The sequence below is a fragment of the Synchytrium microbalum genome, assembly GCF_006535985.1.
Source record: "Synchytrium microbalum strain JEL517 chromosome Unknown SmJEL517_scf0010, whole genome shotgun sequence".
Classification (NCBI taxonomy): domain Eukaryota; kingdom Fungi; phylum Chytridiomycota; class Chytridiomycetes; order Synchytriales; family Synchytriaceae; genus Synchytrium; species Synchytrium microbalum.
In genome coordinates this window covers 482,457-497,860 of record NW_022158359.1, presented here as the reverse complement: position 1 = coordinate 497,860, position 15,404 = coordinate 482,457, and the positions used below count along the sequence as shown (strand labels likewise).

Sequence of the window (15,404 nt, the reverse complement as noted above, 5' to 3'; positions counted from 1 at the left end):
GTATTTAAACGACAGCAATGATAATAAGCTTTTGGAGTGCCAAAAACCTTGATTTGATACTGCAAGATGTTTTCTTTCTAAATATATAATTACAGCGGTGACAGCTATTGATGCGATGAGATATGAAACGAAGCATACTACTAAATACCACTACAGCCACTACTCCATCACAACCTCTAATCTAGATATTGAAGCCCAAGCTCCTCATACATGCCTGATGTGCATTTATAAGCTCTTGACAATCTTCTTCTCCCTTTTGAAAGATGCATAGATCTCTTGCATCTCGAGTATCTGGACAAGCACAGCATGGCTTGCATGGCTCTTTACTATTACTGTTGTTGGTATTGTTTGATGAGGGATTTGATGTTGCTGGTTCGACAAGTTTGTCATTTGCGAGGTGGACTGAGGAGGCCGGTATTATAGATGTCATTGTCTTGGGTCGTATATCGAGTCCTAGAAGGTCTACTTGGAGGTTCTTTTTGTCTTGTAATAAGCTAGATGCGATTTCGTTATTTCAGGTTAAATGGCAGAATAATATAAAGGCAGACTCCAACATGTAAACACGTAAAGGGAGGAAGGCTCTAGGCAGATCTTCGCGTTCCAGATGCTGAAACACTCGCTGGAATCATTTTTTTGGTTCCAGACAACCGCGAGGAAACTGAAGACTTTGACGAATCGATCAAAGACGACAATCCATTTCTCAGGACAGGTAACGCTTGAATTTCCGCTATTGATCTTCCACGATTCCATGACAAGGCATTGAGCTGAGTACTATGTTAAGGAGCGATCAAAGTATGCAATTTCGGGGCCAACACTCTACTTCTATTGAGAGATTTGGTCTAGCATCTGCATTTCTCTTTATTGTACCAATTTTATTCCAGCATGGCTACATAAGAAAGAACAAGAAGTTTTGAGCAAGACAAAAACACTCGCAAAGATGTTTCCCTTTAGTCAACCAAGCGGTCACTTGCCACCACCAGACGGGTTCTATCTTAGTGCGACCACCAAGTATAGCACTAGCAACATTCTTTCGGCCAAGATCCAAGGTCCTTGATTCGTCTGCCTTGGGCTTGGTTCGTGTGAAGATACTTGAATTCCTTTTAAGTCACCTCCATCACCCGCCATTCTGTTTCAAAATGATTCATGCACATAGGGTCTGAAAAGAGACGTTCGGAAACATGGAGACGTCCAGCTCTTCCAAGAACCCGAGCTAAAAAAAGCAACCCAGACGTCCTATGCAACGCAGATTCTGATCCTCATCGTATACTCCCCGTTATATCACCATCTGCACTACGATGACAACCAGCTCCACAGAGCCTAACGAAAGTATTCAAACATAGTCAGGTTAATACACACTGCTAATAGCAAATTAATATGATGGAGTCAAGGGTGCCACAATACCTGATCGTTTATATCAAATTACTGGGTATCGTCGGCTCGGAATAGTTCCACGAAACTCAATATTGAATGTTGGATCTTCACGCCAACTCCTTGTCATCATGTACCCAATTCAAGCCTCTTTGTGGGCTTCTCTCTAGGATTCGTTCCAGTTTCGATCTCTGCCTGACCGGCGATAAACTTTTGAGGTTCTAAAATTTACAATATTGAGGTCAACACGATTAAAGAGACTTTTGTGTCGGAGGGCAAACTAGAACCAGACAAAGAAAAACGGTGAGACTCGAAGTGAGCTAATTTCAAAGAAATAATCATATTTTGTTCTATGCGACAAAAACTTGCGGCCTCAAAGAGACTAATCACTAGGCACTATGTTGGGCATCATGATATGCTGCAAGCGAACCACCACCTTCACGTCTAACAACTTTGGCACCACCATTGCGAGATTCTTCACCAGTTTCATCTGCCTTCCTCTTCATAGTACCAGCTTTACCCCAACCTATTTACAAAATTGAAGTGTGAACAATAGTTGTAAAAACAGGAAATTAATTGGCAGCTAACAAACAAAACTCGTTTTACCTCCACCACCTGGCGTTTCTATCCTAATACGATCACCAGGCATAGCAACAGCAGCATTCTTTCCTCCAAGATTCAATGTTCTTGATTCATGTGTTTTAGGGTTGGTTCGTATGAGTAAATTCATTCCTTGTAGACCGTCTTCACCACCATTCAGTCTGTACAAAAAGAAATAAAGATTAACTATTCTGGATGAAATTCCATAAAATTGCTAGAGATGCATACCCATAAGGTCTGAAAACACGACGTTCAGATAGTATGGAGACGTCCAACTTTTCCAAGAACTCGAGCTAAAAAAAGAGCTCAGCCTAGTAATGCGACTGAATGCATCCTTTCCGTACTTCTCTTATGACACCATCTCCACCACGATGTAGGCCGGAACCACCAGATCCTGAAAGAAATCATTGAAGGGAAACAACTGTACACAAAGCCTACAAGTAATTGAGGAAGTATGCTATACACACCTGGCCGTAATCCGAACTGTCTCAAAATGACTGGATATCGTCGTTCTAGAATTTCTGGATCCGTTATTCGAGTGTTAGTCTAAAACACAGAAAGAGAGGCTGTTATCATTGAGTATAGGACACTCCTACGCCATCCTTTGTTTCGTCACGAACCATGTGAGTATGAACACCACCTAGAAAGACAAAAAAGGGTCAACACCATCTAGGAAACAATGAAGGGTTCTAAATCGACACTCACTTCTTCCTTCCCATGACGGTCCAGCACCAGCACCTCCAGCAATAGTCTCATAATATCCAAATCCATCATCACCAGTCTCATTCGATCCACCCATTCCAAACGTGAAATTATTACAACATCCTTGAGATGCAGCAGCTGCTTGGAAGGCCTTCAACACAACATCGCATAATCGTTGTGAAGTCATGACGTTGCCACCAACTACGGCAGCTGAATCGGATGGTGAGAGGATTGAAGCTGGTGGAATGATTATGTTTACTGGGTTTAATGCTCCTTGGTTCAATGGCATGTCCATGTTGACTAGACAGCGTAGACAGTATATTATGGCAGAGTAGCATACTGCTGGTGGTGCGTTCGTGTTTCCATATACCTATTAAGTTGACGTCGGTATGGAGTGTGAGATGATTTGATCCTCGTTACGGACTCTCGCTCGCGCTCGTGCCTTGTTTTTACCTCTGAGCCAGTACCAGTAAAATCGAATGTTGCTCCTCCAGTCTTTGGATCAATATCCACATTCAATTTGATTCGTGTTCCATCATCCATGTAATCTTCAGATTCCAAATGTGTACCATGCTTCTTGGCAACATCTCTGAGCAATTCTCGAACTGCCAATTCAGCATTTTCTCGAATATGTTGCATGTATGCTTGAACGACATCCAATCCAGATTCTTTGATAAGTGATTGGACTAGTGTTATGCCCTTGTGATTTGCTGCGACTTGAGCTATTGGTTTTATGTATGGTCAGCTTGTTTTGCGTTGACACGTAAACGACAAGAAGGCGTATTGCCCAAATACAGAGCTTTTACCTTTGAGATCAGAGACATTATCACGGAGACATCTCGTCCCACTGCATCCAGGATATTGAGCAGGATCTGTACTCAAGATCTTGGTCAATCCAACTTCATCAAATTTGCCATTTCGAACAAGATAGAATGACTTGATGGCTGCTCCTTCTTCGTATAATTCTCGAGAATTGGGTGGGATGGAACCAGGTTGTATACCCCTATGGTAACAGATTCGCAAGTGAGGATACGTTGTCGCTCAAGACAAAAAATGTGGCATCTAAACTTGTTAATTACCCAATGTCAGCATGATGCCCTCTGCTAGCAACAAAGAATTCAATATTTCCATTATTGAATACAGGCGTAATCACCGTCAACTAGCAAAAAGAAGGTAAAATTCAACCACATTGTTCGTTCTTCCTGGCAAAAAAATATCTGTGTACGAAGACAATACTCACATCAGGTAAATGTGAACCACCAGCCGCGGGATGATTACTCAACAAGACATCACCCTCTTTAATCTTTTTACCCAAAAACTTCATTTGCCATCTCACAGCTTCTTGCATGGATCCAAGATGCACTGGTATATGTGGGGCATTGGCAACCAATCCTCCATCTGGACCAAATAATGCACACGAGAAATCCAAACGTTCTTTAATGTTGGTTGATATGGCTGTCTTTTGGAGTGTTCGGCCCATTTGTTCTAAAGAAACATACACACATTTGCAACTGTACATGCAAAACAATTCGGTGAAGTTGATGACCCAAGCTTACCAGCTATACTCATGAAACGATGTCCGAATATAGACAATTGAATAGGATCTAATTCAGGTCCAACCTTGACTCTTTTGCCATCCCCAACAGTGATAACAACATGCTCAGTTGTAACAACAGCGGTACAATGCGGCAACACAACAATCGTAGCATTATTCTCAATGAGAAGAGCAGGTCCAGCAATCTCATCACCAACTTTCATTGTGTCGAGTTTATATATCGGAGTCGATACACGGCCACCTTCAAAATACACCTCGTTTACCGAATCACTCTTTTCTTTACCCACTCGTGTCTTGACCAAATGATCCATTTCAGCATGGACATTGGTTTTGATTATACCGGTGGATTTACCAATTCCTCGGATTCGAATATCGTCCACAATGATATCACGATCAGGTAGCGTAAATCCAAATTCTTGTTGGTATTGATTGACGAATTCAGTCTTCAAGTCCCACGAATCAGTTGGTTTTAACGTCATCATTGCAGCATCTGTGCCTTGATAACGCAAATTCAAATGGACTTCGGGGATGATGAGTTCTGAAGGGAAGCCTTGTCGTTTTAATTCTGCAACACAGTCTTTAGTTAGTGCTGCCGCTCGAGTCTGTATATAGGCGAGGTTTTTGGTTTCGAATGTTATGGCGCTGCACCAAAAGATTCGGTTTTAATTAAATTTAACAACCAAAACATATCAAGTTGCTCGCAGAATGTACCTTGGCTCCTGGACTTCATACACCACATCAGCCAACGACAATCCATATGCAGAGAGAATTGACGAGTATCGATGAATCAAAATCTTCTTGATTCCTAATGATCTTGCAATCGAACATGCATGTTGACCTCCCTAATAGGAAAAACAAGAGCTCAACATCGAGAATACCAGAGAGGTCGGTACAACTTTCACATCTGTCGAATAACTCACAGCTCCACCAAAGCAAGCCAGAATATGATTAGCAGTATCATATCCTTTGCTTTGCGTGAGTGCTCGAATTGGGCGACACATACTCTCATCAGCAACCTTTACAAATCCAAAAGCTACTTCATCAGGAGTCATACTAGTTGGATTATCAGAGGCCGATAAGAATTTGTTGATGTCGTTCGTCAAGTCGGTGAATAAGCGAGATGAAGCAGCTTCATCTAATGGTTCTCTTTCAGTTTTGCCGAATATATGTGGGAAGTATGCAGGGACTAGTCGTCCAAGATATAAATTGGCGTCTGTTATGGTCAATGGCCCTCCTTTGCGATAACATGCTGGGCCAGGATCTGCACCTGCTGATTCAGGTCTAAGTGGAATGGGAAATTGACATGTGAGCAATTAAGCAATTGTGGGATTGGATCTCCACGTTTTGTTAGTGCCCCTACCCAACAACAAACATCCCATTCCTGAAAAATAGACGAGATCCACCACCAGCAGCAACAGTATTAATATCCAACTGTGGAGCCTGAATGGTGACACCAGCTGTAGTACTCTCAAATACATGTTCATAACGTCCAGCATATCTGGACACATCAGTGGACGTCCCACCCATATCAAATCCAATAACAGGACTAGCTTCAACTTCATCATATGACGTTAAAGCATATCCAACTACACCAGCAGCAGGGCCAGACAATATAGCTCTAAACCCAGAAAATGTGGACACAGGTGATAATCCGCCGTCAGATTGCATGAATTCAACCCTGACCCGAGTTGTTATTCCATCGTCGAATCCTGAAAAGAAGCCTGTAATATATCGTTGAATGTTTGGAGTTAGGTATGCGTCTGCTGTTGCTGATGTTCCTCGAGGGACTATTTTAATCATGGGCATAATTGAAGATGAGAGTGTCACGCTTGGGAAGCCGATTGATTTTGCGATTTGACCAATTTGTTTTTCGTGTTCTGTGTATTTCACGAATAAGAGTGAGTTTGCTGAGATCACAATAGAGTATACATGATCTCGTTTTTTTGTTCTTACCAGAGTAAGTATACGAGTGCATCAAACATACAGCTAAGCTACGAAATCCTTCATCATAAACACGCTGTAATTCTTTGCGCACTCCTGTTACATCTAAGAAATTCAAAGTCCACGTCAGCAAAAAATGCTGCAACTACAAACATGACGTATACCTAGTGGTTCAATCACATGCACCCATTCGCCAGTAACACCTTTAATATACGACATATCATTCTTCGGTATCTTCACGTTCATGCCAGCGGCAGTGGAGCTAAATCCGACTAACGTGACACGTTCATCGACTTCAACTACTTGCTCATACAAGACGTCAGGTGCCAAGATGGCCAAGTCAAATATCTTGGGACGAGATTGGTTCCCAATGTGGAGGAGATCTTTGAATCCTCTTGTTATGAAGAGTGCGCATCTTTCTCCTTTGCGTTCGAGTAACTATCCCAGAAGGGTCAGAATACTTCAACTGACGTGTGTTTTGTTGACGATACGGCGCTTACAGCATTTGTAGCCACGGTAGTACCCATACGAATGAGTTCTAAGGAAAGGTCAAAGTGTTGGTTGATCGTTATGATCGACTACATAGCATTTTTTTGGGTTACCAATAGCAGAGGTGTCCACGGGCTTATCACGAGGATGTGGCTTTCCAGTTGCGATCTCCACTAAAATGATAAGAATACAGACCAATGTGTCTCTTCAATCTCCCAGATGTTGCGTAAGGATGACTTACAGATCCTTCTGATTCCTTCACGTGGCGCATCCGAGTAGTTATTTGGATCAACTGACAGCAGCTTCACGACCACAGCGCGTTGCTTTCCATGTGCATTCTCATCAGGAACTAGTCCAATACAATCGGTGAAGGTTCCTGTTGATGATAAATACAAAGATGTTTTGAATTTAAGGGGAGCAATCTAGCGAAAGGCAGCGTAGGATTGGTTCTTACCTCCACGATCTATGCAAATTTTTATTCCCCTTACAGATGGCATCGCAGTTGTTTGCTTGCTTTGTCTCGAAAGCTTGTTGTCAGGCCAAAAGCCAAAGTCGAAAGCAAGCTTGAAATTCGAACGTGACACTTGCGATGCGGCTTACCGCGTACATTGATATGAACGTGATCGCATATTTCAGCACTGATGACGTGAGACAATGAACCAAAAGACGTTGCTAAATTCATCACTGAAACAAACCACCCAAACATAGACTCAGTCATAGCATTCATACACTTTTGGTATGACTTCAACGTTCTCATAGCAATTTCATTAATATAGAGCTGAATGTCCAATAATGAATAAGGTTGGATCATAATCATTGATTGAGATCTCTAGTTCAATTTCTTGGTCAGTGACAAGTCAACAAAGAACTTGAAGAGTTCATGTCCCAATTTGGCAGAGATAAAGCCTGGGAATACGAGCCACATGCCTAAAAGCCACACTCGCCGTCAGAGCTCTGATCCGTGTATCAAATAATAACGTGCTTGCATACCATTGGGAATGAGGTATAAGCTCAACTAGAACGAAAGAAGGGTGACTTATGGCATTTCAAGGTTCGTCTGGAAGGAATGATATACTCACGAATGTCCATGCATCGTTCTGCTTGGTGTTCTAAAGTAAAGTGTCCGATGAGGCTAGACCATAGCACACGAGGCTTTTACAAGAGCGAGAACATACATCAAAGCCTCCCAGTATATCAGCCAAAAAGTACAAGACAGTCTTCCAGAACGCTGAAAGAATACATCGAGTTAGCGTTTCTTCTTGGTTGTCCGACGCGTCAAACCAGATTGCTAACTCATTAACTGTGCAGTAGCAACAACAAGAGCACCAGCAGCTAAATCAAACAATAAGACGATTAAAAGTGCCAAAAAGAGTGTCTGGGAACTGTAATTAAACTCGAATTAAAGAGCACTTACGATGCTTCTTGACAACCAAATAAATACCACCGAATTGAAAAGCCAATTCAACTACATTCATCCATGTTTGTGCGGTCCCGAACCCGTCACCTCGATAATATGCTTCTTGACTGTAGACTTTGTCAACCTTGCCCTAAAAGATCGGCTCCAGTTTAGCGAATAGCTTAAGCCAAAGAAGGTTCTTGGTGAAGTGATACACACATAAAGTTCATAAGGACCCCATAAAGCAGCCAGTGCACTCTTTCCTAGATAGGGAGTGCTGTTCAGCACAAAAATCCTTGAAGAATGATCTCCGAATTCAGCTCATGACGTAAAGGGAGTATCGAATATGATTCGACATCAAGTCGATTCGTAACATCAACATATCCAAGAGTTGAGTTCCACAAAACACAACCAGGTTGATGTCGCAAATCACGTTACGTCCCGATGTCTAATAACTGAGTGAGCCAACCCATTTCTTTGATGCTAACCTTTGAAAGAATATGGACGGCAAAGCATGTATCTATAGACGGAAATGAATGAATAAGATATGTTGCAAAACACATGTTTTGACTTTTGATGCCAACCCACCCAGCATCCCATGTTACTAATGCGCCTAGAAATGAGAGAATCGTTTGTATCCAATCATTTTTGTACAGCGAAAGCACTGATTAAGCGCACCCAAGCATGTTATTACCTGAAATTGACAGCCAGCCGATCATCCACGGCTTCACCTCTGGTAAGGATGCCATATTATCTATTCAGTCGTGGTCTGAAGTCGAACTGGTACTGAAATGGACAATAGATTATTATAGTGCTCTTGGTTGAAATCGAACTGATTTGATGTTAAACCGCAACTGTGTGACAAGGCTGTTTGCGAAGTAAAATCTGGGCTGACGATCTCTTTTTGCTAAATACAGTATAATTTACGCGTTAGTGAGCTGCCATATAGAAAACATATACATCGGTATCAATAAATTATCATTCTGTTCACACATGGCTTCAAACAATCCTATCAACCAAAAAAATGATTACTTTCAAGGATAGCAAATCGCTTAAAAAAATTTCTCTTAACATATAATCACACTACCTCCAAGTACACTACTGAACAACGCAGGCAGCAAATCCTTCCTCCTCGCTACACCCAACAAGACCGCAACAACCCAACATAAAAACACAGACACGATAAACACTGCCGTTCCTTCAACGGTTTTACGTGAATGAGGCCACCGATGACGTCCATGTCGTTGGCCTATTATAGCTGCCTGTTTGAATAAATCCATTATTAGCCAAAAAAACCGAGATGGCATACAAGTTGTATCTCACCAAAGAGTCACCAACGCCCAAGGCCACAATCCCCAAACACCCTTGAAATCCATACTTAGTCAAACCCCCGGCAAGCCATACAGGTATAGCACACCCAAGTAGCAGATACACATGTGACAAGATGGCTGGTCCTGTGTCTCTCGCGTCTGCAAACTGTGACAGATACGTGTGCAGGAAATCACCAACAGGTGCAAGTCGAAAGAATCGTGCATATTCAGTTAATATAAATATAGATGTCGCTAGTGAGAATGCCAGATGCAAGAATTCGGGCTACAGCAAAAAGAGTTAAGAAGATAAAAGAACGTTATTATGCTGAATAACTTTGAGATTTGACAGCCACACTTACATCGACAAGATAGCACGGTAGAAACATTACGAAGGCCAAAAAGTGGAAATACTTTCGTTTCAGATTGGTTTCATTGGTGTTGGCCCGTTTTTTGGAGTCAAATAATCTGGTGGTGAGAGAGACGCCAAGCAGCAGAGTAAAAGCCAAGTAGCATAATACATTAATCCTCGTACTCCCACCCTTTGTGAATACGAAATCAACAGTCCTACAAAATTTAACATGTGAATCAAGTGAGCATGAGACGAGGTTGAAAAAATGTAATTCGAAAGACGTAAATGTTTCATTTACCAAACAAATGGATTTAGATTCAACCTCGCAGAAACCAACGGTGAAATCCCAAACAAGACAGTCAATGCAGCTCCAGCAACAAAAGCAAGACTGATCCATATCCGATACGAAGCTAGCAGCGCACCACTTGGATTTCCAACTTTCACTACATCCAGATACGTTGATTTCGAGTATATCAGTACGGTGTTTGTCAATACACCGATAGCGAGCATTCCAGGTATGAGTGCCAGCAACATGATGTATGTTGCAGTCCATTTTAGTACAATTCCATTGTATGGCTAAAAAACCCACACACAAACTCGGTCAATATTCGACGACGAACGAAGACTAGATTTACGAGCTTACATTCGGTAGAGCAGCCAACGCGGATGATATACACGCCAACGACAAGAGTTGTGATGCAAGAATAGCTTCTCCAGCTGTGAAGCTTCGTCTCAGGATGGCGATAGTGATATAGTAAAGCATTGAGAAAGTGGCTAGACATGGTCCTATCATCCAGAATGCGAGACCTACAAGGTTTCAAAAATAAATCGTTTGAGAGCGAAAAAAACTCCCCAGTAGATAGTTTAGTATACCAGATTGATGACACATTCGAAACACCACAAGTCCAGCCATAATGACCCTTTTCACATCAATAGTGTTTGTCGACGACACCAAAAAGATATTGGCGAGTAGCGCAAATGAGATTGATAATGTAGCAAGGTGTGATGATGCGAATTCGGTTTCTAAAGAATATCCAAGTTAAGCAAAAAAAAGAAATTTATCACACGCAATGTGAGAAGAACATCACCGATCGCTACCTGAACTCATATTAGACCACAAGATACTGCAAGCTGTTAATGGAGCGATGAGCGATCCCGAAATAAGTCCTTGATCTGAAGATGGCCTGAGAAAAGAAAGGCAAGACTGCTCGAGTCAACACTGTTCAAGTCTCGCTCCAAACATCAGATCATGAATGCACCTGTAATCACCAATAGATGTGCCCCATGGGCGATGCTTCTTCCATTGATTTTCTACTGCCAAAACACATATCATAAGCAGTCCTAAATGTGGAATAATGAATTACGTGTAAGCTGAATGTCGCCGATTGCCAACAAAAACAAATGATGTGGAAAGCTGGTAAATACCCCAAGATTGAGCACTATGAGCAGTCAGATTATAGAAATGCCATGCGAGATATAGTGTCGGAGCGACTGTCAAGCCTATTTCGGCAATCTCTCGAGGTGTCAACGGAGATCCTGACATTTTTGATTGTTGTACGTGGAGTTTGGAGCTGAGGAATATCAGGTTTGCATTTCAGGCAATCATATTAGGCTACAATTATCTCTGACGCGTCCATCGATAGTGGAACTGCAACGAACTAACGAATTTCTACATGAAACGCATTTAAACCTGCGTGATTTGAGATGATTGGTTATTTTGGTCCCTCTTGTGTATAATATTAAACAAGCCTCCTGTACATACAAATCAATTCTTCCCAGATTTACTCTTTGCATTAACTCCACTACTGGTACCACCACTCGACTCTAGCTCTTCCAACTTCTTCAATTTATGTAGCAACGCTTCATCCTGTGCTGCCATCTTTTGATTTATAGCCTTCATCATCTCATTAATCTGTGGGGCAAATGTAGATTGCAGTATCTTGTTGAGTTCCGCTGCTGCTCGATCTCGTGGTGCTAATGTTTGGGAGGAAAACGGGGTTGTCAAAAATGACGAAATGCCAAAAAGAGGCACAGAACGCCGAAAACATACAATCAGTTGAAACCGGCGCTGACTTGCTTTCTTGAACGGATACAGAAGCTGGTGCTCCTTGTTGTTGTGATTTCGATTCAAGTGATGGTACTGCGGGTGGTTTCTCAGTCGATGTTGTTTCAGCAGCTACAGGGAGTTCCGAAGGTGTGGCTGTCGTTGTCTAGATAAAGGGAAAACATTGGTCGTCTGCGCTAGAAGGTTTATAACTCAAGTGCTTCAAACTCTGATCTTGTTAACAATCTGATCTTTACACATACCTCCGCTGTGGTATTTGCCGCTAGCGTCTCGTTAACAACAGGCTCCTCCACCAAAAAGTCCATCCGCATCTTTTTCGAGAATGCATACTTGTATAACAGGTAGTGTCGAAAGTACCTGGCGAAAAATGGAATTCATTCACAACTAGCAACGACAAAGAAAAGAGGGACAATGTATCATAAGAAACTTACGTGTTTGTGACATATTCAGTTATAGCCTTCATTTCAGCCAACGAAAAGATCTTTTGACTAAACGGTGGTCGTTGTACTGAATGGTGAACAAGCAGTGTTTTGAAATTGGCATAGTCTTTTTCCATGTTTATGAATGGTGTTGCTAGGTAGGAATAGCATGTCAGCTGCATGTTCGGGTTATGATGGACCAATTCCTCGTCTTGGCGAGCTTCTCTTTTTGGTCGGGATCTTACTTGTGCATGACAGATGAGTGCTCTTCACGATACTAAAAAGTGCAGATGCCTGCTCTGCTGTGAATGATTTGTCCTTTGCGAATCTAATTGTTCGAGTATATGAATCATCTGTGGAGACTCTGTGTATCTAAACGACATCGTTACTTGAGAGTATAATAATATAAGTCCAACAATATAGCATCCTTTTCGGATTCTCGATCTAGTCCAAAAAGTAATCCCAGATACCTGAAGAGAATAAGATCAATTAGCCAACTTCGCAATGGTGCATTGCCGATACAATGCACCAAAAAAACAGACGTTTCAAAGTGGATGATTACTTGACTGCATTTTCAGGCGCATCAGTTGCATAGAACTCGTGTACATTTTTTACTGACAAGTCTCTCCTAAAATACTCGAGAAGATTTAATGATCTGCTGTTGGCTGTACTTAGTCCATCGAAGTGCAATCTTTACCAAACAAGTATGTTTGTCTAAAGTGAATATGAGGTTAGCACTGTAGATCTAAGCGACATGGTGATAGTTCCGCATACCATTCTTGCTTTCTGGGATGATGACCGTCTGAGTTTAGAGTCTTTCCTTGTCTCTTAGTTGCTAGAAGCTGTTTTAGGTGTCATGAACAACTGAACAAGAATGGCTGGAGCAAAAGAAATCCAGTGAAGAAGAAAACATGCACCCGACGTCTGCTTCGCTAATTAAAGTCACAGTAATCTACTAACACAACTAATTACATAACCAGCTTTGAAATTTGAAATTCGAACGCCGAATTTACAGAAGTATATGGAAATACGTCACATGTAACAAGAAACGAGACCTCTCCCATTGCCAATGATTAATGCCAAGACGTGTTTTTACTCAGCTGACCGTATCAATGCCCCCTTCAAACTAACCAGCACATACTCGCTCCCTTGACAAGCACAAATCAAAGCAGACTCCAAATCAACCACAAAGATCCTCCACGCTGCTGGTCTTGGATCCGTCAAATGCGTTACTAGCTTGACTGAGCACAAGGGTATTTGAGCTCCAGGTTGAAACATTTGCAGAATTCCTGATGTGTTTGGAAAGAATGTGTGTTGAGTTGTGGTTTCGTTCCATAGCAAACAAGAAAGGAAATTCGTTAGTGGTCACTTACCTTGAGAAGTGATAACAACCATAACAGACTGAAAACTTTCACCCTCCAAACAAATCAAATGCATACTAACTCCCTTGCCCGCACCAGTATTATACCTCGTCTCAAACCCAGACAATGCAGGATCAAAAGTCCACAACGTAGTTTCCGACACACATGCTAAATGATATTGTTTCCTTAAACTAACTTCTGGTCCAAGCACACCTAGAAAATCAACAGGCGGTCTCGTCCCTAGATCAGCAACCCACGAAGCGTACGATTTGGACTCATCGCTCAGCCATTCAATAACAGCTAGTGATCCCGTTGATAGCAGTGCGAATACACGTGAGGTTTGTCTTGTAGCGTCGGTTGTCACAAATACGACTGTAACGCCATCGGATGATGTGACTCCACGACTCATGGTTTCAGGTTGTGCGACGTTGGAGCCACGGTCTTTGCATATGGTTAGCAATACATCTGCAGGCCATGAGAATCGTGTTTCGAGTTCGGGTGTGAAGAGGTACAGCCCTGTTGCTGCTGCTACTGCTATGAGACCTGAGGCAGAGACTCCTTGCCGTATAGCTGAGGATGACAATTTACGGGTTTTCAGGATTGTGCATTTTGTGGCGATGTCTATTGTTGCTGGTGTTGCTTGTTGTGCGTGGTGTGATTTAGAAGGATTATGTTGTTGCTGGTGATTATCTGTTATGGATATTTCTACGAGTACTCCTTGACCATCGGCACATCCTAGCAGTATCGTCTTTTTAACATCCTTGACTGTCGGGAATGATCCATCTCTCTTGTTTCCTGTTGGTGTAGGCAGCAATGAACCCGAAGCCTGTGATGATGGTGTAGATGTCGTTGATGGCGTCAAAAGATTCCCAGATACTGGTTGTGGTATACCACTGCCCTTTGTCTGTATCGGCATTAACGAAGTCGTCCCAGGTTTCGACGTAGCAGCACCTGCCACAGCACCCATTGTATTCGTGTTCACAACAGCCCCCTCCGTAGGCAAAGGCACATCCAGCACCGCCGTAATATTATTCAAATGCCCCGGCCTAACAATCCCAACAAGTCTAAACGCTTCATGTCCACTACTACTGTCATCAACTCCATTTCCGAATATCCCACCACCACACTTCCAAATCTCCATATTCTTGTCCGTTATAGCTAGCCTGTACTGCCCGTCTATTGCAAGCACCCGCACAATCGAATCAGATGGTGATGATAGCATAAACCATTGTGTAGGTGGCTGGAAACTCTCTGCTCGTTTAGCATATCGTAACTGTAGATCTGCGATTGAGGATGCGAGGCGTTCTTCAGCTAATTTGGAAGCGTATGCTTTACGTTTCTCTAGTTCTAGCTTTTCGGTGTTGGCAAGTGTGAGGTTTTCTAATGCGAGTTTCGTCAACTCGTTGAGATAGTCAGCATCAGTTGCAGTAGGCGGGAGTTGAGGATGGGATTGGTTGAATGCGAATAAGGGATTTGAAGACATGCGTTGGGTGAATGCTGATTCATAATATTCTTTCAAATATGCCTACATTTGTATGTATGCGTGGGCGTTAGATCCGACGTTTTCACTGTTTGATGTCAGCAGTCTTTGAAAGCTAGACACCATACCTCACTAGTTTTCTGAAGCTCATAACTCTCTCTTTCCAGGAGTGTGAGCCTATTATCCAGTTCCTTAGCATAACCATCCTCAGCTTCTTGAACCACGCTAGCCATTGTTCTAATATATGGACTTGAGAGGCTTAATAATTAGTCGATCGGCCTATTAAAGGACAGTATCTGTGTAAGAACACGTACAGAATCGATATGAAACGACTCTAGTAAGTCAACTGGATGTCTACAGCCAACTTTG

At 42.3% G+C, this 15,404-nt stretch overlaps 4 protein-coding genes across 4 annotated transcripts; all 4 read right to left on the bottom strand.

Moving 5' to 3' along the window:
• Positions 1 to 176: 176 nt before the first annotated feature.
• SmJEL517_g02481 (uncharacterized protein) lies at positions 177 to 317 on the bottom strand (the record flags this gene model as incomplete). Its single annotated transcript, XM_031168409.1, has 1 exon — positions 177 to 317. One exon carries the CDS (start codon positions 315 to 317, stop codon positions 177 to 179), a length of 141 nt encoding a protein of 46 aa, XP_031025656.1.
• Positions 318 to 1,757: 1,440 nt separating this feature from the next.
• On the bottom strand, positions 1,758 to 7,152 carry SmJEL517_g02480 (uncharacterized protein; the record flags this gene model as incomplete). The annotated part of the gene is made up of 21 exons (XM_031168408.1): positions 1,758 to 1,894; positions 1,975 to 2,129; positions 2,197 to 2,261; positions 2,313 to 2,362; positions 2,436 to 2,514; positions 2,589 to 2,608; positions 2,674 to 3,040; positions 3,124 to 3,392; positions 3,477 to 3,673; positions 3,750 to 3,829; positions 3,911 to 4,155; positions 4,227 to 4,867; positions 4,937 to 5,067; positions 5,146 to 5,506; positions 5,586 to 6,102; positions 6,179 to 6,271; positions 6,331 to 6,604; positions 6,667 to 6,704; positions 6,769 to 6,828; positions 6,897 to 7,077; positions 7,144 to 7,152. The coding sequence occupies 21 exons, from the start codon at positions 7,150 to 7,152 to the stop codon at positions 1,758 to 1,760; spliced, it is 3,969 nt and encodes a 1,322-aa protein (XP_031025657.1).
• A 332-nt stretch (positions 7,153 to 7,484) lies between these two features.
• On the bottom strand, positions 7,485 to 11,253 carry SmJEL517_g02479 (uncharacterized protein; the record flags this gene model as incomplete). The annotated part of the gene is made up of 16 exons (XM_031168407.1): positions 7,485 to 7,582; positions 7,646 to 7,670; positions 7,735 to 7,764; positions 7,831 to 7,883; positions 7,949 to 7,987; positions 8,070 to 8,202; positions 8,271 to 8,314; positions 9,139 to 9,313; positions 9,375 to 9,644; positions 9,721 to 9,925; positions 10,009 to 10,286; positions 10,354 to 10,517; positions 10,584 to 10,733; positions 10,809 to 10,894; positions 10,970 to 11,051; positions 11,136 to 11,253. 16 exons carry the CDS (start codon positions 11,251 to 11,253, stop codon positions 7,485 to 7,487), a joined length of 1,950 nt encoding a protein of 649 aa, XP_031025682.1.
• Positions 11,254 to 11,475: 222 nt separating this feature from the next.
• Positions 11,476 to 15,268, bottom strand: SmJEL517_g02478 (uncharacterized protein; the record flags this gene model as incomplete). Its single annotated transcript, XM_031168406.1, has 9 exons — positions 11,476 to 11,684; positions 11,761 to 11,920; positions 12,018 to 12,132; positions 12,207 to 12,348; positions 12,440 to 12,522; positions 12,584 to 12,664; positions 13,336 to 13,483; positions 13,568 to 15,080; positions 15,164 to 15,268. 9 exons carry the CDS (start codon positions 15,266 to 15,268, stop codon positions 11,476 to 11,478), a joined length of 2,556 nt encoding a protein of 851 aa, XP_031025681.1.
• Between the last annotated feature and the right edge of the window lie 136 nt (positions 15,269 to 15,404).